Here is a 22,887-nt window from a genome sequence, read left to right on the forward strand (position 1 = left end):
TCCGTCAAACAACGTTAACTCTCATATAGTAGCACCCACTCGACTTTCCTTATATAGATAGCGTTTATTCTTTACGGATTGATTCAGTTCTGAGAACTTGCGAGAGCAAAAAATAAAGTGTATCTGCCCTCCCTCCAGGCTTTTCTGGTAGCATTTTTGTCTGTGAAACTAAGAGGCTGTAGCTGCTCTTAGAAGAGGAAAGGAGGACGAGCTTCGGAAAAAAAAAAAAAAAAAAAAAAAAACCACGAAGTAGGGAGGGTGGAGGATGTGGTTTTAAAGAGATGGGGGGGTGTGGTGTAGGGTGGGGGCAGAGCTTGAGGTCACAAAATTCCGGGAGGTCCGGAGATCACTGGGGGCGGGGGCGGGGTGGGGCTGGGGGCTTGTCGCCCAGGCTCCGCCCTTTGCGGAGCTTATAAATAGGTGCCCATCCTAAGGGTGCGTGAGGAGACGTTGGAGCGGTACCGAGGACCCGCCTGAAAACTTGCTGCTGAGAAGGACATTTTGGAGGTTTTGTTGGCTGGAAGAGGGGTCTCTGGAATCCCACTTCTAGATCTTTATTGAAGATTGAAAGGAATTAATTTAGGGCCATGGGGACAGCGAAGGTAAGAACGATACAGTTACTGGTTTTTGCTTGTTTGGGGTACGCTCCGAAAGGCAAGCCTTAATGGTGATGGCTGTGCTCTCTTCCTAGCCATCTTAAAGCCTTTCCATTTCTTCCCCAGCCTGCAGTGCCACAGTTCCACCAGTTCTCTTTGGATGTCATTTCCTATAAAGGATTTATCCCTGTTTGATTCACCTTCCTGTGGTAGGGAAAGTCACATGGGGAAGTTGTGTTTGTTTCTCGTTTTTTTTTTTTCTTTTTCTTTAATACAATTACAGGCTACTGAGAATGTGAGGATGAAACCGGTTGAGTGTTCAGGGGATCAGGGGCTGCTTGGTTGTGTTGATTACGAGTGTGGGTCTGAGAACCAGCAAGAGGATTTCTCTGGATGCCTTAGACCTTGAAAGGACCTGGGATTTGTTTTGGGGCCTGGGTCGGTGTCCAGCCATCTGTTCTATGACCTATGGGATTCCCTGGATACTAAGGAGAGAGAATTCCAGTTGTCCTTCCTGTTGTGCTTGGTTGTGAGTGCACAATATTTTAATGTATTATTGTGTTATGGATGCAGTATTTGTGGGGAGAAAGGTATTTTCATTCACTAAGGTAACTTACTTAAAAATAAAAGAAGAGAAGGGATGAAAAAGTGGGACGGCCCTCAAGAATAGTAAATGATGAGAGAAAAAGAAGAGGTTTTTACTAAAAGGAGAGGATTAAACAGAAAGCGGTGCGCTGGCGGGGCTTCAGGGGTACTAGATGCCTGGGAGGCAAGGTCAATTTGGGGAACTGAAAACTCCTGGCCTGCCACTGTCTGACCTGAGAGGGAAGGAGTTTAAGGTGAGGAGGGGTTGGGCTTCTCAGGCGTAAAAATTGAGCTACCTTGAGGTGGAAAGTAAGATCACGCCCACTGGAATTTATTCCCAGCAAGGTGAGTGATGACTGGGTTGATTACTGCACAGCCCCTCACAAAATGTCTCCATCTGGGGTTGGGCGTGAGCGTGTGCTCGCCCCCTGGTGGGTGGGTGGGGGATAGCAGTACATTATTAAGTGAACGGGAAGAATTTCAGATGGGACCAAGGATACAGTAGGTTGATCCTGTAGATTACGTGATGCAGTTAAGAGCAGCCTGGTGATGACGACACACCACCAGTACTCGGGCTTCTGTGGAATGTGGGGTACGGGTGAGCGTACGCTGGATCTAGCTGTTTCCAGAGTCAATTGTTCTTAGCAATCCTAAGGCATTTTACTGTGCCCTCACAATTTTTTCTATTCCTGAGCACAGTTCTATGCTTGCTCTTACCTGGGGCTGTTTTTTGAATGCTTCCAAACCGACTAACCCAGTTATCTTAACTTCTCCCTTTTCCCAAATTCTCTTGCCACTTTCCCCAAGTTTACTCTGCATGCTCACCCATGTATTTCCAGATAAGCTCTTCAGTTCTTTCGTGTTCCTCATTCATTACCTAAATCGTTAAGTTTTTGTTGTTTTCATACCGCTCACAGGCTGAGTTCTTCCGATATATACATCTTCTTAATAAGAGGCAATCATCCATCAAGAGTTTTGACTGTTTCTTCTCTCCTCCCCCGCCCCCCAGGTCACCGCCCCTCTGATCTTTGCCATCACGATTGCTACAATAGGCTCTTTCCAGTTTGGCTACAACACTGGAGTCATCAATGCTCCTGAGGTGGTGAGTGCCAGGCAGCTAGAGTTTGGAATAGGATAATTATTCCTTTAGGTAGTGTTTCCAGAATTAACAAGTTTAGACACACTTGGTAGGTAGCTTGGCTAAGACCTAGAGGGGGAATGATATTGGTGGGGGTCTATTTGAATCATTGATCAAGGCAAAAGGCTCAGGGGCTCCCTGTACCCTGGACTGTACCCATTCTTCCTCTCACCCTACGGTGACACACTTCCTTTATTATCTCTTAGGGGTTAGTTACAAAGTCTCAGGGCGGGAGGGTGGCTGGGATAGTCACCGAACAAGAGCACGTCAGTACTACTACCTACTGGAATTTTCAGGACAAATAAAAAATTATTCTTTTCAGAGCTGGTAACATTAACTCCAGTGTGTTACCTGTCTCATCCATTGCCATCTATTTATTCCCTTGATCCGCTACCTAGAAAGTAACTGTAATGCTGTTCTCGTAGGGAGGGGAAGATCCCCAATGTTTGTTTCTTTTCTCATCCAGTTGTAACGGTCTCTTCTCCCACCAACCATTTTAATTTGCAGATCATAAAGGACTATCTCAATTACACTTTGCAAGAGAGGTTCGAAAACCCTCCCTCTGAGGTGGTACTCACGTCCCTGTGGTCCTTGTCTGTGGCCATCTTCTCCGTTGGTGGTATGGTTGGCTCCTTTTCTGTTGGACTCTTTGTCAACCGGTTTGGCAGGTATTAATACTTTTTTTTTTTTTCTTTTTCTTTTGGCTGAGTTGGGCTTTGGTTGCTGCGCGCAGGCTTCCTCTAGTTGCGGTGAGCGAGGGCTACTCTTCGTTGCTGTGCGCTCGCTTCTCACTGCAGTGGCTTCTCTTGTTGCGGAGCTCAGGCTCTAGGTGCGTGGGCTTCAGTGGCTGTGGCGTGCGGGCTTCAGTAGTTGTGGTGCACGGGCTTAGCTGCTCCGCGGCATGTGGGATCCTCCCAGACCAGGGCTTGAACCTGTGTTCCCTGCATTGGCAGGCGGATTCTTAACCACTGCGCCACCAGGGAAGTCCCGGTTTGGCAGGTCTTGATCAGAAGCTGGGCAAGGAAGGGGTCTATACTGGTTGCATTGAGGACGAGAATTGAGGCTTAGAGCAGGGAGGTGAAGATGCATTTGAATGAGAGAACCTCAAATTCCCATCAAGGGAAAACTAGTCCCACAGATTGCTGGGCTCCAACCCAGATTCAGGCCTAATAATTACTCTGGGGTAGGGTGGGATAATTTTAATTTCTAGCAAATTTCTAGCTGATGCTGTTAGTTTGTGGACCACTTTGAGAACAACTGGCCTTAAAGTGCTTGCTAAAATCCTAGCCTACAGCTAGGACGTAGAGGGGAGAATCTTAAACAAGTTCTTTAGGTGAGTTTTATGCATACCGAGGTGTAAGAACCATTGATCTTGATTATCCCAACCAGATATGTTCTGATACTAGAAAGTGGAAAAATTAGGCCAAAAGATATGTGAGCCTGGAGAAGAGTAGAATGATTAGGAAAGAAGGGGGGGATCAGGTCTGTTTTGCTAACTTCACTTGTTTTTGTTTAATCTTTCAGGCGCAATTCAATGCTTATGGTCAACCTGTTGGCCATCGCTGGTGGCTGCCTTATGGGGTTCTGCAAAATAGCGGAGTCATTTGAAATGCTGATCCTGGGCCGACTGGTTATTGGCCTCTTCTGTGGACTCTGCACAGGATTCGTGCCCATGTACATTGGAGAGATATCTCCCACTGCCCTGCGGGGGGCCTTTGGCACTCTCAACCAGCTGGGCATCGTTATTGGGATTCTGGTGGCCCAGGTACTCTAGAACTTACTGAGTGTTAGTTTCACAACTCACTAAATGAATCTACATAGAGAAGACAGTCAAGAGAATGTCTGCACAGAGAACTGTATTCAGTACCCTATAATAAACCATAATGGGAAAGAGTCTACGTTTCTTTAAACATATATATATACACATGCATAGCCGAATCACTGTGCTGTACGCGGTAATTAACACAACATTGTAAATCAACTCTACTTCAATTGAGAAAAAGAACGTCTGGCACCCATGCAACTATATATGTTTCAGACATTAATTAATATTACTATAGTTCACAGACGGCTCAGGAAGCAGGCAGGGTAGAAAAAGTAGAAGAGACTATCTTTTCCCGTGATGAAAGAACAGATGATCTTCTGAACATTCTTTTAAAATCAACCTTTAGCCTGTACAGTATGGAATTGATAGTATTGTCTTTGTCTGGTTTCTAGATCTTTGGTCTAAAAATCATCTTGGGGACTAAAGAGCTCTGGCCGCTGCTCTTGGGCTTCACCATCATCCCAGCCATTCTCCAATGTGCTGCCCTTCCATTTTGCCCTGAAAGTCCTAGATTCTTGCTCATTAACAGAAAGGAAGAGGAGAGCGCTAAGGAGAGTGAGTACCCTTCACGCCTTCACTGTAGGAATCTTAGGCTTGTGGTTTGTTTTAGGATGAGGACATTGGATCTGGTTTTCGTCATCTCCTTTCCCTGTCTGATTATGCTTAAGTCAGAAACTTGCAGCCCCTGAAGGATGGGGTGAGAAGGCGAGTTAAAGCCAGATGCTGATTGAGCCGCCAGATGCAGGGCTCATCTGGGCGGCTTCTTCCCATCCGTCTCATGGGGAAAAAGAATTCGGGACAGCGCCTTATCATTAACCTTTCCTCTTCACGCTTTTCACCAGTTCTCCAGCGATTGTGGGGCACCCAGGACGTGGCTCAGGACATCCAGGAGATGAAAGATGAGAGTATAAGGATGGCACAGGAAAAAAAAGTCACCGTGGTGGAGCTCTTCCGAGCCCCCAGCTACCGACAGCCCATCCTCATCTCCATCATGCTCCAGCTCTCTCAGCAGCTCTCGGGGATCAACGCTGTGAGTGCCCACTTGTCTGTCAAACGTGTCCTACAATATTCCACTTAAAACACCTGACCAGAGGTGAATAGCATTGGTTGCTCACCTTCTTTTATATCCAGGGGTCCCTCACAATGCTTGCCACAGAGCAGCCTCTCAAAACATGCTCTTTACCCAGGTTTCCATTTCGTTTTTTTTTTTTAATTTTTTCATTTTTATTTGTTTATTTTTAAATTTTTTTCGTTGGATCTTAGTTCCCCAACCAGGGATCAAACCCATGCCCCTTGTAGTGGAAGCACGGAGCCCCAACCACTGGACTGCCAGGGAATTCCTATTTCTTAAAATTATCTATAGTACATGTTTTCCACGTGGAAAGATGAGAGAATCAACTAAAAGTTTGTCACCCTTAGCCTTGGAACTTATAGTTAACGTTTGTCCTCTTCCAGATTTTTTTTTAATATATAGAGTATCACAATTTGTCAATTTTTATTAATCCTCTTTCTTTGACCACTCATTTTAAAAATTTTCAGTCCTCTTTAACTCTGATCTGTCTTATTACATGATGTTATCAGTGATAACGTAAGCCATATAATCAAAGCAGATCTGAGAGTTGATATACCTTGGGTTTTTTCCCAGGACTGTACAATTTAAAATCAGTGTAAAGCCCTGGGAAGCAATTAGGAGGTGTGTGGGCACACAGGCAACCTCAGAGTGAGCTGGGCTTATCACTCTCTATATTTTTTACAACTTAGAAGAGTGACTATGACAGTTAAGTGTGAGGCAAAATGCGAGCTAGCAGTGGGCGGGTAGCCATTGCGTTCTATGCAAAAATCAGCTTCTGCTCGTGAGTCTTGGTTGTGGGCAGAGAGGGTATTCCTACACCTATCCTTCTGCAGATAAAATATTTGGATATGAAGAGCACCCACCCCTGTCCCCCTTCTAAGTACTGGTTCACGCCCTGAGGGTTTCCCATCGTAATGTGATCAGTGTGATCAAATCGTTTTGTGACAAAGCGTTTTGCAAAACACGTGATAACTCAAAATACAAAGTTTGTCCTTAGCCTTTTCTCCCTAACGCACCACAAGGATACTTGTGTTTGAAATCGCAGTGCATCTCCTGAGGACTTAGAGGCTGTCATATCAGACCTTGGGAGGAAAGATAGCTTGAAAAAGCCCCTCAGGTGGTTTTGATGGATCTCAATCTCCAATTTCCACATTTGAAAAACCACTGTAATTCAAATATACTCTCAAGACTTTCCAGAACAGCGAGGCTGGGACTAGAGTGAGGTGTCCAGATACAAGACGTGTCCTGAGAAGGACCGCCTTCTTCAATTCTATACCCCAGGCGCCTGCTTGCCTCCCCCGAGTCGAAGCCCTGCAAAACAGGATCAGAAAAAGACCATCCTGGGAAAGTTACAAATGATAGATGAGTGCTCTGCTGGTAGGACCTACCCATCGCCCAGCCCCTGTCCCCGCCCTTTCAGGAAATGGTGTGTGAAAGAAAGTCAGTTTTCCAACCTACCTTTGAACAAAGGATGTTTTCTAATTTCCCTTAAAGGCAGAGGGGGTAAGAGGCTGGATAGTGTTTACCCAGCAGAGTAAACTGCCTTTGGGTAAGATGATGTGGCCTAGCTCCATGGCACCAGGCAGCAAGATTTTACTGTAAGAAGTTGGCTTGAGATGGGTATATAACGTGTTAGGTTGTTGACACGTGAGCTTTTATATAAGGAAGAGAATTGGCATAGCTATTCATCTCTGGTTTTAACTGTTCGAACGTCTTTCCTCACAAGCTTTATATTATTAAATATTCTTCGATTTTTTTTTTTTTTTTTTTAAATTCCAAGAGCTCAGCCTGAATCTTATTTTGGAAAATATACATAGTTTCTATCTTAGGTTGTAGGGATTTGAAGACTTGTTTCTGGAGACGGTCACTCCCATTGTCGAAGCATATGTTCATCAAAAAGTCTGATGAATACTGGCTGTTACGAGGGCAGGTACTCTGGGTGAAATCATAAACCCCTAAACCAAACCTGAGGGACTGAGCCATCTAGATCCTGTTCCCTTGTTACCTTGAGGTCTGAGACCAGTGTTTTGACGTCTCTTTAGCTGTGGTAGTTGCAGCAGCCCTACGTATTAGCACAGTGTTGAGCAAATAATAAAAATAGTATACATTAAATTGTAGTTTATTTAATAGTGTCTATTCAATTAAAATAATAGCTGGTGTTAGTTTGTAAAACACTTGCAAAGACCTAGTCCCCGGAATTCCAGCCCAAGTTCTGCTTCTAAATCACGATCAGGCTGAGGTTACTCTTCGGTTTCTTCACTATCAAGTGGAGACATCAATGCCTGTCGTTGTTGGTCGGGGTGGGAGTTGGAGTAAGTCTATTGGAAAAGTGTAATTGAAAAACTTAAAGGGACTTAAGCCTTTTATATGTAAGTCACTAAAGTAAACTTAAGGAAGAGGCTAAATGGAGCAGTAAGAAGAAGCATAGTTAGAAGGAAAAAAAAGTGGAAATAAGTAGCTAGAATTGAAGACCACTGAAGAAGAGAATAGAGATAAGATAACAGAAGATCATTCGTTTGCAGAAAAGATACCGTGATTGAACAAAATCCCTGGGAAGTACTCCTTAACTTCTGGGACTTTTCTGAGTTGATTTTTTTAGAGGGTTCCATGTAACTGCTATGCACAATTGTATTTCACAGTTGCATCTTTTGTTCCCTGTTAGGTGTTCTATTACTCGACAGGAATCTTCAAAGATGCAGGTGTCAAGGAGCCGATCTACGCCACTATTGGTGCAGGCGTGGTTAACACCATCTTCACCGTGGTTTCTGTAAGTCGGATGTTTTGATCATTGTTGAGGTGGGAGAAGAATTCTTGCTACACACGTTCAAGGATGGGTTGCACGTCCTTCCACACCCCCCTTCCGTCATTTAGTTAAACCTTTTTCCGTTTAATTCCTTTTGGGGGAAAAAGGTTATTGAATGATGGGTAAGACAGTCTTCACTCTTCAGACACATAGGGAATGGATGGGCAAGAGGAAGTACAGAGGGGATTCTGTAGGGTGCTTTTAACTTGACGCTGGAAGAGAGCAAGTGTAACTATAGCAGGTAGCCTGCTGTTGGTCAGGCAGGTTCCAGAGCTCATAGAGTTGTTTTCATGAAAGGGAATGCACATATTTCTTTTTTATTCTTTTAGGTGTTCCTGGTAGAAAAGGCAGGGAGGAGGACGCTACACCTGGTAGGCCTCGGAGGGATGGCTTTTTGTTCCGTCCTCATGACGATTTCTTTGTTATTAAAGGTGAGTCTTCTTTGCGAAGGAAGGGGGGGGGGGTGCGGGGGGGTGCGGAAAGGTGAGGGGGGGGGTAGTTGAGGTTTGGAGATCATACAAATGACATTTGGGAGAGGCAACATGCCCAGAGTTTTAAGACAAGTGGATTATCAGAGATAGATAATTAAATTGCTATAATCCCTATATCTATATAACATATAGTTTGTAAAATACATTATCTCATTTAATTCTTAAAGAAATCTTGAGGTCATTATTCCCCTTTTACAGCTGATAAGATGGTCTCAGTGCAGAATGACATTTGTGATCACACTGCTAGGTTTCAAAGACCCAAGGCTTCTAGGACTTCCCTGGCGGTCCAGTGGTTAAGACCCTGCACTCTCAGTGCAGGGGGCACGGGTTCAATCCCTGGTGGGGGAACTAAGATACCGCATGCCATATGGTGAGGCCAAAACAAAAAAAGAAGAAAGAAACAAGGACCTAAGGCTTCTAGGTCCAGTAACTCCTTTATACCACGGGACGGAAGGAACTTTTCATTATTAGTCAGTGCTCATCTCTGGGAAGCTGGATGCTGCCTGGGGCATGCTGTCTCTAATACTAACTTTCCTTTGTTCCTTTCTCGTAGGATAATTATGGTTGGATGAGCTTTATCTGTATTGGGGCCATCTTGCTGTTCGTGGCCTTCTTTGAAATTGGCCCAGGCCCCATTCCCTGGTTTATTGTGGCTGAACTCTTTGGCCAGGGACCCCGCCCGGCTGCCATGGCAGTGGCTGGTTGTTCCAACTGGACCTCCAACTTTTTGGTCGGACTGCTCTTCCCCTCAGCTGCAGTAAGTAACTTAAAACTCACCCAGCCCATCTTGAAACCAGCTAATACATAGTTCTGCCTAGAAACGGAATGGTAATAATAAGGCTTAGGATTCCAAACCAATATTTAAAATCCATCATTTGGCTTAGCATTAATGGCTTTACGATGTTAATGATGAGGTAGGTCCTCTTATAAGATGGCCTAGAGCTGATTTGTTAAGTAAAGGAACCAGCAGTGGACATCTAGAATGCATTCCCAGTTCCCATGAGTCTTTCAGAAACCCAGATCTTAAAACTCATAATCAGAAGGCCTTAAATAACTCAATAGGTATTTGGAAACAGCTAACTTCAATGACTAGGAAAAGGAATGACAAAAAATTGCAGAGAAATATAGTAAGCTACCAATGAAATCATAAACAAGTCTCTGAAGAAACCTTACTGTCTTCATGAAGTCTGGAAGGGTTATGGCTTCAGGCGCATTGGAAATAACGATTGCGAGGGAAACTGGAGTTTATCAGTGACCAGATTTTGACACCGACTCTCCTTGTTTTGTGTCCTTTCCCTAGTTCTATTTAGGAGCCTACGTTTTCATTATCTTCACGGGTTTCCTTGTTATCTTCTGGGTCTTCACCTTCTTCAAAGTCCCTGAGACTCGTGGCAGGACTTTTGAGGAAATTACACGAGCCTTTGAAGGGCAGGTGCCGGCGGGTAACCGAGGTGAGAAAGGTCCCATCGTGGAGATGAACAGCATCCAGCCCACGAAGGACACCAACGTCTAAGCAGTGCCTCCTTCCCACCTCCCTCCTGCCATGAAAAAGCAACCTCTCCCTAAGCAAGGGAGAGACCTCATCAGGTTGTAACCCAGGACTGTTTCTGAATGCTGCTACTCAATTCTTTTCTCATCCCACACACCCTTGGGCGCTCAGAGGATCCCAATGCTGGGGTTAGTTGTTATCTTCAAAGGCTTTTAAAAATTTCATTTCTTGGACATTCTCTTCTGTTCAGGAGAGACCAAGGGAACCTGCCTTCATTTCGGGAGGGATTGGCTGCTTGGCATATGACAACTCTGCCAGCTCCTGCTCCCTTAGGCTCTACTCTTGCCTCTCGAGGGCATTTAGGGGACTGGGCATGGGGCTGCAGTTCCTCCGACCTCAACTTACCAGGAAGCAGATACACGTAAGAATGTGGAGGGCAGAGAGGGATTCCATAAGACCGTCTTCCTCACTTCCATGCGGCTCTGCAGAGCAAACTAACTTGAGTTTTATTTATTTGATCTTCTGGTTTTATTGCATAAATATTTATTTTTGTAAGTATAAAGTAATTTTACCAAATAATGAAAGCATAAGGAAATTGAGGTTAGAGGGAGGTGCTTAAAGAGGTTATAGGGTGGAAGATTTAATACCGGAGAGGTTAGGGTGCAATAAGAAAGGACAAATTCAGGGAGAAATGTGATGCATTGTTGGAGAGTGTATGACGTGGTGTGTGAGGTTTGCACGTTGCCTCTTAACAATTTCTGTCCTTCAGGTGAAAACTCAAATTTCTCAGAAAAGTCATGTGCCTGTATGAAGAAGCTATTAGTTTCCTTTGGAACTTTTTCCTTTGTTTAAGATTATATGTAGTATTACTTGAAATCTAGGATTGTCACTAAGATGGGCATTGTAGTTAATGGTAGTTGATGGGTTCTAATTTTGGATGGAGTCCAGAGAAGGGATGGTTACTTCTAGAAATCCTCTCTCCCCTCACTGGACCAAACGGCTTCTTTGTAGTGAACTCACTTTTTTTTTTTTTTTTTTTTTAATACTCCTATCATCTGGTGGGAGAGCCTTCCAAATGAACAAGCCAAAATATTGGTTCTTGGTAGAGGTTCGTTATTTCTTCAGTTTGTTCTTTAGAAGATTTTAGATGTTGATTTTTATTTTGTTTTAAGCCATAGCTTTAAAAGAATTCAGAGATGTGCATAGCTACCTTGGAATTTGTAACCTCAGCTCTGGGAGAGGATTTTTCCAGAACGATTATTATCCAGTTGAAGTATGTTGTTACATTAGGGTCATCTCATGCTCGTTTATGTCTGTTACCATGTCAAGTTACCCTTGTTACCATGTTACCATAGTATTATGTCAAGTGTCCTTCCAGGGACTTGAACTTTCCCACAGACCACACTTGACAGTATGCGTGGATGTGCAGTGGAGCCCACGCTTGAGCGTGAGTGTATGTGCACTGTCACCTTGCTCTGGGTGGAAGTGGTTTATGGGTAACTTGTTTCCTCTATGTTCCTAAGGCCCCCTTTTGGATAGAATGTCGATAGCACTGCCTCTGCTGGGTGGAATTTGAATCTATGGTTTTCTTTCAAACTTTCGAGTTCAGTCTTATCTGGCTGCCTTTCCTTTTTGGAGAGGAAGGGGAGGACTCCCTAAATTTTGAGACTGAGAGTGGAGGACTCATTCCATGCTCCGGGACTCGGCGCCTCTGGGGGGCGCTGCAGGGGAGTCACAGGGGAGAGGGAGGCATTCCTTGAAGGCAGTAAGAAACAAACTGAAGCTTCTAACTCTGGGGTGGTTCAGAGAGTTGGGTGAGATGGAGGGGTTTACACTTGCCAGAGGCCACGAACACCTCCACGCCCATCCAGTTACCCAGTATTTTTAGAAATGGAGATTGGGCCCTTCTTCCCTTTTTCATATGTTGCTTGATCTCCCTCTCCCTCTTTGGTGCTTACATATTTCAGGCCCTTTAGCCAAACCCTTGCCTGTTGCCAGGATTTTGGTCCTAAGTTCTCACCATTCCCTCTGGTCCTTGAGCCTTTGGATAAAAACTCACAGAGCCGTGGGGTGGGGCTTTGCTGGAACGGCTGAGTTTCCTCTAACTGCACCTCCACTCTGGCTCCTCAGAATCAGTGGCTTGGCAGTCATGCAGTGTGGAGGTCTTCCCATTTCTCAGTGACCAGATTGTGAATAATTTCCAAACGGATTTTCTATTATTGTTACTATGGTTCTTTGTTTTGAAATAAAAATTCTGAATGTATATATAACATTGCAGGCTTGGCTTTTTTGTTTTGTTTTGGTCCTTCCTGTGACAACAAAATCAGCTTTAATCCCAATGTGGCCACCCAGTACCTGTTGTAACCTTAAGTAGGTTTCTTATATGAGAGTCTTGTACAAAAGAAAATAGCAATACTTGTTTATTATGCAGATGAAATGGAAAAGCCTTAGCGCATTGCCTTGCATACGTAATAAATTATGTTGCTTGCTTTCCCCAGTGAGAATTCTTCTGATTTTTCTCTTATGCTCCTACCTATTTCCTTTCTCCTCCAGTCTTCGATCTCTAAAATTCATCCTACACTGATGTCAGGGCATCCATATGACATATACATATACATTTAAATCACTGTCCTGCTTAAAAATTCTTCAGTAGCTTCCCGTCGACTACAGGAAAAACAGTCCCCTGGCTTAACAACCCCTCCAGGGGCAAGGTCCCTGCTACCTTTCATTTCGATTCACCATTTCTTTCTTTTTTTGTTTAATTTTTATTTTATATGGGAGTATTGTTGATTACCAATGTTGTGTTAGTTTCAGGTGTACAGCAAAGTGATTCAGTTATACATATGTATTCTATATACATATATATATATATATATATATATATATCCCCATTCTTTTTCAGATTCTTTTGCCATATAGGTTATTGCAGAATATTGAGTAGAGTTCCCTGTGCTCAACGGTAGGTCCTTGTTGATTATCTGTTTTATATACAGTAGTGTGTGTATGTTCATCCCAAGCTCCTCATTTGTCCCCCTCCCCACCACCTTTCCCCTTTGGTAACCATAAATTTGTTTTCAAAGTCTGTGAGTCTGTTTCTATTTTGTAAATCAGAGTGCTATGAGTTATAAAAAATAAAAATAAAAAATAGTTATAAATAAATAATTAGAAAACAGAAAATAACGCCTCATACCCACTACAGGCACTCCACACCTCCATGCTTTCCTTTCATGTAGTTCTGACACTCCCTTCCCTAGTTTCCATTCATTTACTACAGATATTTCTACTAGCCCAGGTAGGAGCTCCATAAAGGCTTCTTTACCCCCAACATAGTCCTTACACTGTGGTACTCTGTGTGTTAGAGGGGATGAAAGGATGAAACACCCTGGCTATCCTGAAAGAGCCCCAGTGAGTGCACCGTATTCTCCAAAATTGTGGTTGCCTTAGCTCCCTCTTTCCACCTTTGCTTCCTTATAATTCATTCTTCACATGACCAGAGTGATCTTTTAAAATCAGATCATGTCACTCGCTGCCCAAAGCCTTCCAATTCCACTTAAAATAGTATCCAGGGGATGGTATCTAGAGGCATGCAGAATGGCCCAGCGTTTGATGTACGTCCTAGACTGTCCTACAACAGCCTCTAACAAAACTAGGCCATCTGGAACCCCAAAGCCTACATACAGTGTGTGCCCAGGCTGACTTTGAGGGGCTCGTGCTGTGAGACCTAAACTTTTTTATAAGGTTGTCTAAAACGAAAAAGCATGTCAGGGGCTTCCCTTGTGGTGCAGTGGTTGAGAATCCGCCTGCCAGTGCAGGGGACACGGGTTCGAGCCCTGGTCCGGGAAGATCCCGCATGCCGCGGAGCAGCTATGCCTGTGTGCCACAACTACTGAAGCCCGCATGCCACAACTACTGAAGGCTGCGCCCCTAGAGCCTGTGCTCTGCAACGGGAGAGACCACTGCGATGAGAAGCCCGCGCACCACTACAAGGAGTAGCCCCCGCTCGCCACAACTAGAGAAAGCCCCTACGCAGCCATAAATAAATTAATTAATTAAAAAAAAAAGCATGTCACCAGGACCTATGGTGGGCCCATGGGAGGTAAATGTGTCCATGACAGGATCAAGCATGCTTTCCTTATTGAGGAGCAGAAAATCAAGAGTGTTGAAGGCAAAAGAAGAGAGTCAGAGAGCTAAATTTTAAAATGGAGATTTTTTTGTTGTTGGGGGTGGAATTCCCCGGTGGTCTAGCTGCTAGGATTTGGTGCTTTCATTGCAGAGGCCTGGGTTTGATTCCTGGTTGGGGAACTGAGATCCCACCAGCCACACGGTGCGGCAAAAAACTAAAAATAAGTAAATAAATGAAATAAAAATGGAGATTTTTGAGTAACAAAAAAAGGCAAAAAATATATATATATATATAGTACCCAGACTTCTTTGCTGTGGCCTATAAACTGGGTGACCATATGGCCTAGTTTACTCTTATGACCCTGGTGTAGCTTTTTGTATCTGCTTGCATTCATTCTCATAACTGTCCTGACACTAAATTCTGCTTCCCTTGCCTAAAGGGTTTGCTTCTTCAAAGGATTTGCTCTTGTTACTTTCTTTGCTCACTGAAGTTTAGCCCCACTGGTCTTTCTAGTTCTCATGTACATCAAGTTCATGATCACTCAGGTTCTTGACATTTATCCTCTCGTGCTTGGAATATTCTGCCTCAGAATTTTGTATGGCTGAGTCTCCTTTGTGGATTAGGGTTTAGTTAATCTCCGCAGAGGATAAGCTCCATAAAAGCAAGTACCTTGTCTTGTTATGCCTAGAACACTGCCTGACATATAATTGATTTTTATTAAGTATATCAGTCTGGCTCCTATCAGAATACCAAAACTTCTACAACTAAAAACATAAAGAAGAAGACCAAAACCACACATTGACTTAAACAGGGAAAGTTTAACTAAAAAAAAAAAATCAGGCTACGATAAGAACAAGTTAAAAATGATGGAAGAGAACTCAGTATGGTGTCCTAGGGCTGAGGGAGAGTATCCAAGGAAGGACAACTTTGGGAGGCCACTCCCCAAAGCTGAGGTTCAGATCTCACTGGAAAAGGCATAGTAGCAGTCTACTGGCTAACAGAGGAGTTTGCTAGATTACACAGGCCAGAGCTGGTGTGCATTCCCCAGGCAAGCAGTCGACAACTCTCCAATAGGTGAGAGGCCTGGGGCCTGGGGTGAATAGCGACTGCCAGACGTGGGCCGGGGCCATGAGATGGCTGAGGGAGCTTGCATTCTTCGTGCTTGGCTGGGGCAGGACACCACCAAATGTTCGCTCATCCACCCTGCTGATCTGTGGTGTAGCCGCTGGAACCAGCAGAAGCCCACTTCCCTCTACAGTATCCTTCTAGCACCATCTACTGAGAAAACTTTATTGCACTCAACTCGCTAAGAGATGATCTAAAGGGAATTCCAGGGACTTCCCTGGTGGTGCAGTGGTTTAAGAATCTGCCTGCCAGTGCAGGGAACGTGAGTTCTATCCCTGGTCCTGGAAGATCCCACGTGCCGTGCCACGGAGCAACTAGGCCCCTGCACCACAACTACTGAGCCCACGCGCCGCAACCACTGAAGCCCGTGCGCCTAGAGCCCGTGCTCCGCAACAAGAGAAGCCACCGTGATGAGAAGCCCCACGCATCACAGGGAAGAGTAGCCCCCGCTCGCCGCAACTAGAGGAATCCTGTGCGCATCAACGGAGACCCAGCGCAGCATGAATGAATGCATAAGTAAGTAAATAAATGGAATTCCATGCATTACCACAAGACAGGTCTTCTTTTTTGGCTGTATTGGGTCTCTGTTGCTGCACACGGGCTTTCTCTATTTGCTGAGATCAGGGGCTACTCTTCGTTGCGGTGCGCGAGCTTCTCATCGCGGTGGCTTCTCTTGGTGCGGAGCACGGGCTCTAGGCGTGCGGGCTTCAATGGTTGTGGTGAACGGGCTTAGTTGCTCTACCGCATGTGGGATCTTCGCGGACCAGGGCTCAGAACCCGTGTCTCCTACTTTGGCAGACAGATTCTTAACCACTGAGCCACCGGGGAAGTCCCACGAGACAGGTCTTGAAGGACGAATTTGGAGCTGAGGCAGTAAATCGATAACTGGCACAATTAATGTTAGATGGCTGGCTGAAGGGGTCCTTGATTGACAGGGTCTCCTTCTTCCACAACTCCCAGAGCCTTCTGGACTTCAGATACAATTCAAGTTGCAAAGTGCCATTTTAGGAGGTGGGGAGGTGTGGGGTCCCAAAAGTGTTTGCTTCAGAAATTTGGCCAAGGTTCCAACTGGCTGGCTCCAGCTGAGCTTGCGCTGGAGGCCCCTGCCCAGGACCCAGCAAGTGAGACAGGGGGAGAGGCAGAGGGAGCCCCTCTGAGCCTGAGGCCTCTGAGCTGCGGGACGATGTCTGGGGTCGAGGGTCCAGGTGAGGCCTGAGCCAGCCCGCTCTGGCTCTACGTTCTAGGTCTTCACCGCGCCGCCCTCTTGGATGTCAAGTCCCAGAGTGGTACCAACAAATCTAGTAACATCCGTCCGTGATCCGGGCGGGCCACGGTGGCGGCGGCACCGCTGAAGCCGCGGGTCCCGCCGGTCGTCCACCTCCCTCTGCTCCCACCGCTCCAGCTCCAGCGCTGGCCTAGGGCCTGCGCCTGCGCCCGCCCCCTCCTCCGCCCCGCAGTCACGGGAGGCTGGGCGGGCTCTGGACCAAACCGCGGACGCTGCAGGAGGCGGGGCTTCGGCCGCGCCAGGTCTCCCGCGACCCTTCGCTGCGCAGGCTCGGGCGGCACCAGCAGCCCGCTAGATTCCATGCGGCTGAAGCCATTTCCGGCTAAGACGCAGGACACGCTTGGCAAAGTGCAGACCTTCAAAGGCAGGTATTTCCCGCCTTTCTTATTCTGAAGAGAATTTAACTACCCTTTCTGGATTGCTCTAGGCTTTGTGACTTAATTGATAGGACTAAATCATCTGAGTTGGCATAGGTTTCAGAGATTAAATTCAAATCTCACTTTAAAAAAATTGAATCGTCAAAACTGGAACTGGCACCCTGTCTCTTGACTATATGCTCCAGAAGTGGACTAAAGTTAAATACCCAATAAGGTATAAGGGGACCAGTTTTTGTTTTGTTTTGTTTTGTTTTGTTTTGCGGTACGCGGGCCTCTCACCGCTGTGGCCTCTCCCGTTGCGGAGCTCAGGCTCCGGACGCGCAGGCGCAGCGGCCATGGCTCACGGGCCCAGCCGCCCCGCGGCATGTGGGATCTTCCCGGACCGGGGCACGAACGGACTCTCAACCACTGCGCCACCAGGGAAGCCCAGGGTACCAGTTTTTATACACTTTTACTAAAACGTTTTATTATGAAACGTTTCATCTTTATCAACCTGAAGTGAGAAAGGAGTCCTGTATTTTATTCTATTTTTTAAAATTTATTGTTTTATTTATTTATTTTTAGCTGCGTTGGTTCTCCGTTGCGGTGCACGGGCTCCTCATTGCGGTGGCTTCTCTTGTTGGGAGCACAGGCTCTAGGCGCGCGGGCTTCAGTAGTTGCGGCTCGTGGGCTCAGTAGTTGTGTCGCATGGGCTCTAGAGCACAGGCTCAGTAGTTGTGGTGCATGGGCTTAGTTGCTCCGTGGCATCTGGGATCTTCCTGGACCAAGGCTCGAACCCTTGTCCCCTGCATTAGCAGGCGGATTCTTTAACCACTTTGCCACCAGGGAAGCCCGAGTCCTGTATTTTAAATTTGCATTTTTATTACGAGATTGAGCATTTTTTCGGTCTTTGTATCTCCTTATCTGCATACCATTTGTATATATCAGAGGAGGAATATTTTGAAAAAGATGTGTTTTGGAGAAGAAACAAGACAAAATAAATAAGTAGAGTTTATAAAGAAAATAGTTACTATATGACCCAGCATTTCCACTCCTAGATATATTACCCATGAAAGATGAAAACTTGTCCACACAAAAACTTGTTCACATGTTTGTTGCAGCATAATTCACACTAACCCCAAACTGGAAGCAAACCATGTATCCATTGACAGATATCCATTGACAGATAAACGGAAAACCAAATGTGGTATATCCGTACAATGCAGTAGTACTTAGTCACAAGAAGGAATGAAGTACTGATACATGCTGTAATATAGATGACCCTTGAAACCATACGTGTATAAAGCCAGTCACAAAAGACCACATATTATATGACTCAATTTATATGAAATTTCCAGAACAGGCAAATCTATAGAGAGAAAGATGGTAGCTTAGTGGTGAGCTAGAACTAAGGGGAGGAAAACAAAGTGGGGTGGGGACACAGAGAGATAAAAGATGACTTCTAATGGGTACGAAGTTTCTTTTTAGGGTGATGGGAACACTCTAAAATTAGATTATTCATCTAATAATCTGGTTCCACAACTCTATAAATGCTAAGAATTACTGAATGGTACGCTTTCAATGGGTGAACCTTATAATATATAAATTATGTAAAAATAAATCTGTGTAATAAAAAGATTAAAACAAAAAGGAAAATAAGAGAATAAGTAGTCATATAAAAACCTAAATGCAGGGCTTCTCTGGTGGCGCAATGGTTGAGAGTCCGCCTGCCGATGCAGGGGGACACGGGTTCGTGCCCCGGTCCGGGAGGATCCCACATGCCGCGGAGCGGCTGGGCCCGTGAGCCATGGCCGCTGAGCCTGCGCGTCCGGAGCCTGTGCTCCGCAACCGGAGAGGCCACAACAGTGAGAGGCCTGCGTATGCAAAAAAAAAAACAAACAAACAAACTAAATGTCCTGATAGGAAACTGGTAAAACTAAATTTTGAGCCATCCTGTAATAGAACATTATGCAGATATTCAACGTAATTGAATGGGTAGATATTTGTGTCCTGTGTGTGAGGGATTTGATTTCCCTGCATTCTGAACAACACTTGTTAATATCTGACTTTTTGATTTTATGCATCCTAGTGGGTGTGAAATGATATCTCAGAGTGGTTTTGATTTGCATTTCCTTAATGACTAATGCTGTTGAACATCTTTTTTATGGGCTTATTGGCCATTTCTATATCTTCTTTGGTGAAATGTCTATTCAGGTCCTTTGCTTCTGTTTAATTGAGTTACATGAGTTTTTATTTATTTATTTTTAACACCTTTATTGCTTTACGATGGTGTGTTAGTTTCTGCTTTATAACAAAGTGAATCAGTTATACATATACATATGTCCCCATATCTCTTCCCTCTTGCATCTCCCTCCCTCCCACCCTCCCTATCCCACCCCTCTAGCTGGTCACAAAGCACCGAGCTGATCTCCCTGTGCTATGCGGCTGCTTACCACTAGCTATAGATTTTATGTTTGGTAGTGTATATATGTCCATGCCACTCTCTCACTTTGTGGTAGTGTGTAGTGTGTTTGGTAGTGTGTATATGTCCATGCCACTCTCTCACTTTATTGTTTGTAGATTTTTTGATGATGGCCATTCTGACCGGTGTGAGATGATATCTCATTGTAGTTTTCATTTGCATTTCTCTAATGATTAATGATGTTGAGCATGTTTTCATGTGTATGTTGGCAATCTGTATATCTTCTTTGGAGAAATGTGTATTTAGGTCTTCTGCCCATTTTTGGATTGGGTTGTTTGTTTTTTTAATATTGAGCTGCATGAGCTGCTTGTAAGTTTTGGAGATTAATCCTTTGTCAGTTGCTTCATTTGCAAATATTTTCTCCCATTCTGAGTGTTGGCTTTTCATCTTGTTTATGGTTTCGTTTGCTGTGCAAAAGCTTTTAAGTTTCATTAGGTCCCATTTGTTTATTTTTGTTTTTATTTCCATTTCTCTGGGAGGTGGGTCAAAAAGGATCTTGCTGTGATTTATGTCATAGAGTGTTCTGCCTATGTTTTCCTCTAAGAGTTTGAAGGTGTCTGGCCTTACATTTAGGTCTTTAATCCATTTTGAGTTTATTTTTGTGTATGGTGTTAGGGACTGTTCTAATTTCATTCTTTTACAGGTAGCTGTCCAGTTTTCCCAGCACCACTTATTGAAGAGGCTGTCTTTTCTCCACTGTATATTCTTGCCTCCTTTATCAAAGATAAGGTGACTATATGTGTGTGGGTCTATCTCTGGGCTTTCTATCCTGTTCCATTGATCTATATTTCTGTTTCTGTGCCAGTACTGTACTGTCTTGATTAGTGTAGCTTTGTAGTATAGTCAGAAGTCAGGGAGCCTGATTCCTCCAGCTCCGTTTTTCTTTCTCAAGATTGCTTTGGCTATTCCTTTTTTTTTTTTTTTTTTTTTTTTTGCGGTACGTGGGCCTCTCACTGTTGTGGCCTCTCCCGCTGCAGAGCACAGGCTCCAGATGCACAGGCCCAGCGGCCATGGCCCACAGGCCCAGCCACTCCGCGGCATGTGGGATCCTCCCGGACCGGGGCACGAACCCGCGTCCCTTGCATTGGCAGGCGGACTCTCAACCACTGTGCCACCAGGGAAGCCCTCTTTATTTTTTATTTATTATTTTTATTGAGTTCTTTATATAGTCTGGATGAGTCTCTTATCAAATATATGATTTGCAAATACCATTCTGTAGATTGTCTTTAAACTTTTTTTTTTTTTTTTTTGGCCACACTGCGGCCTGTGGGATCTTAGTTCCCTGACCAGGGATCAGACCCAGTTCCTTAGCAGTGAAAGCGTGGAGTCTTAACCACTGGACTGCCAGGGAATTCCCTCTTTCCATTTTCTTGATAATGTCCTTTGAAATACAAAAGTTTTAAATTTTGTTGGTGGGCTTGTAAAATGGTATAACCACTATGAAAAATACTATGGAGTTTCCTCAAAACATTAAATATAGAGCACTATATGATCTAACAATCCCACTTCTGGATATATGACCAAAAGAATTGAAAGCAGGGTCTTGAGATATTTGCATACCCATGTTCATAGCAGCACTATTCACAATAGCCAAGAAGTGGAAGCAACCCAAGTGTCCAGCAATGGATGAATGGATAAACACAGTGTCCAATATGCATCCAAGGGAATTTTTTTTTTAATTTATTTTATTTATTTATTTTTGGCTGCGTTGGGTCTTTGTTGCTGTGGGCGGGCTTTCTCTAGTTGTGGTGAGTGGGAGCTACTCTTCGTTGCGGTGTGCGGGCTCTAGGCGTGCGGACTTCAATAGTTGTGGCACATGGGCTCAGTAGTTGTAGCTCACAGGCTCTAGAGCGCAGGCTCAGTAGTTGTGACGCACGGGCTTAGTTGCTCCGCGGCATGTGGGATCTTCCCGGACCAGGGCTCGAATCCTTGTCCCCTGCATTGGCAGGCGGATTCTTAACCACTGTGCCACCAGGGAAGCCCCACATCCAAGGGAACATTATTCAGGCTGCAAAAGGAAGGAAATCCTGCCTATCCCATTGCATGGGTGAATCTTGAGGCCATTATACTAAGTGAGATAAGCCAGTCACAAGAATAAAAGTACTGTATACTTCTCCTTGCACGAGGTATTTAAAGCAGTCAAACTGAGGGCTTCCCTGGCAGTCCAGTGTTAAGACTCCTCATTTCCAATGCAGGGGATGTGGGCTTGATCCCTGGTTGGGGAACTAACATCCCACATGCTGCACGGCACAGCCAAGAAAAGATTTTTTTTCAATATATATATTTTTTAAATTTATGTATTTGGCTGCGCTGGGTCTTAGTTGCGGCACACAGGATCGTCGTTGCTGCGTGCGAGATCGTTGTTGCCACATGTGGCATCTTCTTTGTGTCATGCAGGATCTAGTACCCTGACCAGGGATGGAACCTGGGGCCTCTGCATTGGGAGCATGGAGTGTTAACCACTGGACTGCCAGGGAAGTCCCCAAATTTTTTTTTAAAAAAGAAAAAAATATTAAAGCAGTCAAACTCATAGAAACATAAAGGAGAATGGTGGTTACCAGGGGCTGGAAGAAGGGGAAACAAGAGTTGTTTAATGGGTATAGAGCTTCATATTTGCAAGGTGAAAAAGTTCTGGATATCTGCTTCTTCACAACAATGTGAATATACTTAACTCCGCTGAACTGTACATTTAAAAATGGTTAATATCTTAGTCCTTTTGGACTGCTTTAACAGAATACTGTAGACTGGATAGCTTATGAACAGCAGAAATTTATTTCTCACAGTTTTGGTCTGGAGGCTGAAGCCCAAGCTCGGTGTGCCTGCTTGTTTGGATGAGGGCCACCTTCTGGATTGCAGTCTTCTCGTTGTATTCTTTCATGGCAGAAGGGGCAAGGAAGCTTCTTATGGAGCTATTACAAGTGCACTAATCCCTTTCATGAGAGCTCCACCCTCATGACCTGATCAGCTCCCAAAGGCCCCCAGCAACTAATACCATCACATTGGTCATTAGGGTTTCAACATATGAATTGGGGGGACACAAACATTCGGACCACAGCAGTTAAGATAGTTTATAAAAGTTTTAAATTTTTTTTTTTCTTTTTTTTTTTTTGCGGTACGTGGGCCTCTCACTGTTGGGGCCTCTCCCGTTGCGGAGCACAGGCTCGGGACGTGCAGGCTCAGCGGCCATGGCTCACGGGCCCAGCTGCTCTGCAGCATGTGGCATCTTCCCAGACCGGGGCACGAACTCGTGTCCCCTGCGTCGGCAGGCGGACTCTCAACCACTGCGCCACCAGGGAAGCCCAAAAGTTTTAAATTTTTGATTAAGTCCAATTCATCCATGTTTTCCTTTTGTTATTCGTGCCTACCAGACTGGCAGACCTTTGAATATCTGTAAATATCAACTGCAGGCAAGAATGCAAAATGGGGACTGTCTTTACTGCTAGTAAGAGTGTAAAGTTGTGGGCGGAGCGGCTGGGCCCATGAGCCATGGCTGCTGAGCATGCGCGTCCGGAGCCTG

General features: G+C 44.9%; 1 protein-coding gene across 1 annotated transcript; it reads left to right on the forward strand.

Annotated features, from left to right (window-relative positions):
- The first annotated feature begins 459 nt into the window (after positions 1–459).
- LOC111176719 (solute carrier family 2, facilitated glucose transporter member 3) lies at positions 460–12,496 on the forward strand. Its single transcript, XM_022577496.3, has 10 exons — positions 460–602; positions 2,191–2,283; positions 2,827–2,987; positions 3,844–4,084; positions 4,537–4,699; positions 4,987–5,174; positions 7,879–7,983; positions 8,349–8,450; positions 9,064–9,267; positions 9,811–12,496. The coding sequence occupies exons 1-10, from the start codon at positions 588–590 to the stop codon at positions 10,021–10,023; spliced, it is 1,485 nt and encodes a 494-aa protein (XP_022433204.2). The 5' UTR covers positions 460–587; the 3' UTR covers positions 10,024–12,496.
- The last annotated feature ends 10,391 nt before the right edge of the window (positions 12,497–22,887 follow it).

The sequence above is a fragment of the Delphinapterus leucas genome, chromosome 11, assembly GCF_059928025.1.
Source record: "Delphinapterus leucas isolate spDelLeu-1000000601 "Yukka" chromosome 11, BTC_Dleu_Yukka2, whole genome shotgun sequence".
In the NCBI taxonomy this organism is placed as follows: Eukaryota; Metazoa; Chordata; class Mammalia; order Artiodactyla; family Monodontidae; genus Delphinapterus; species Delphinapterus leucas.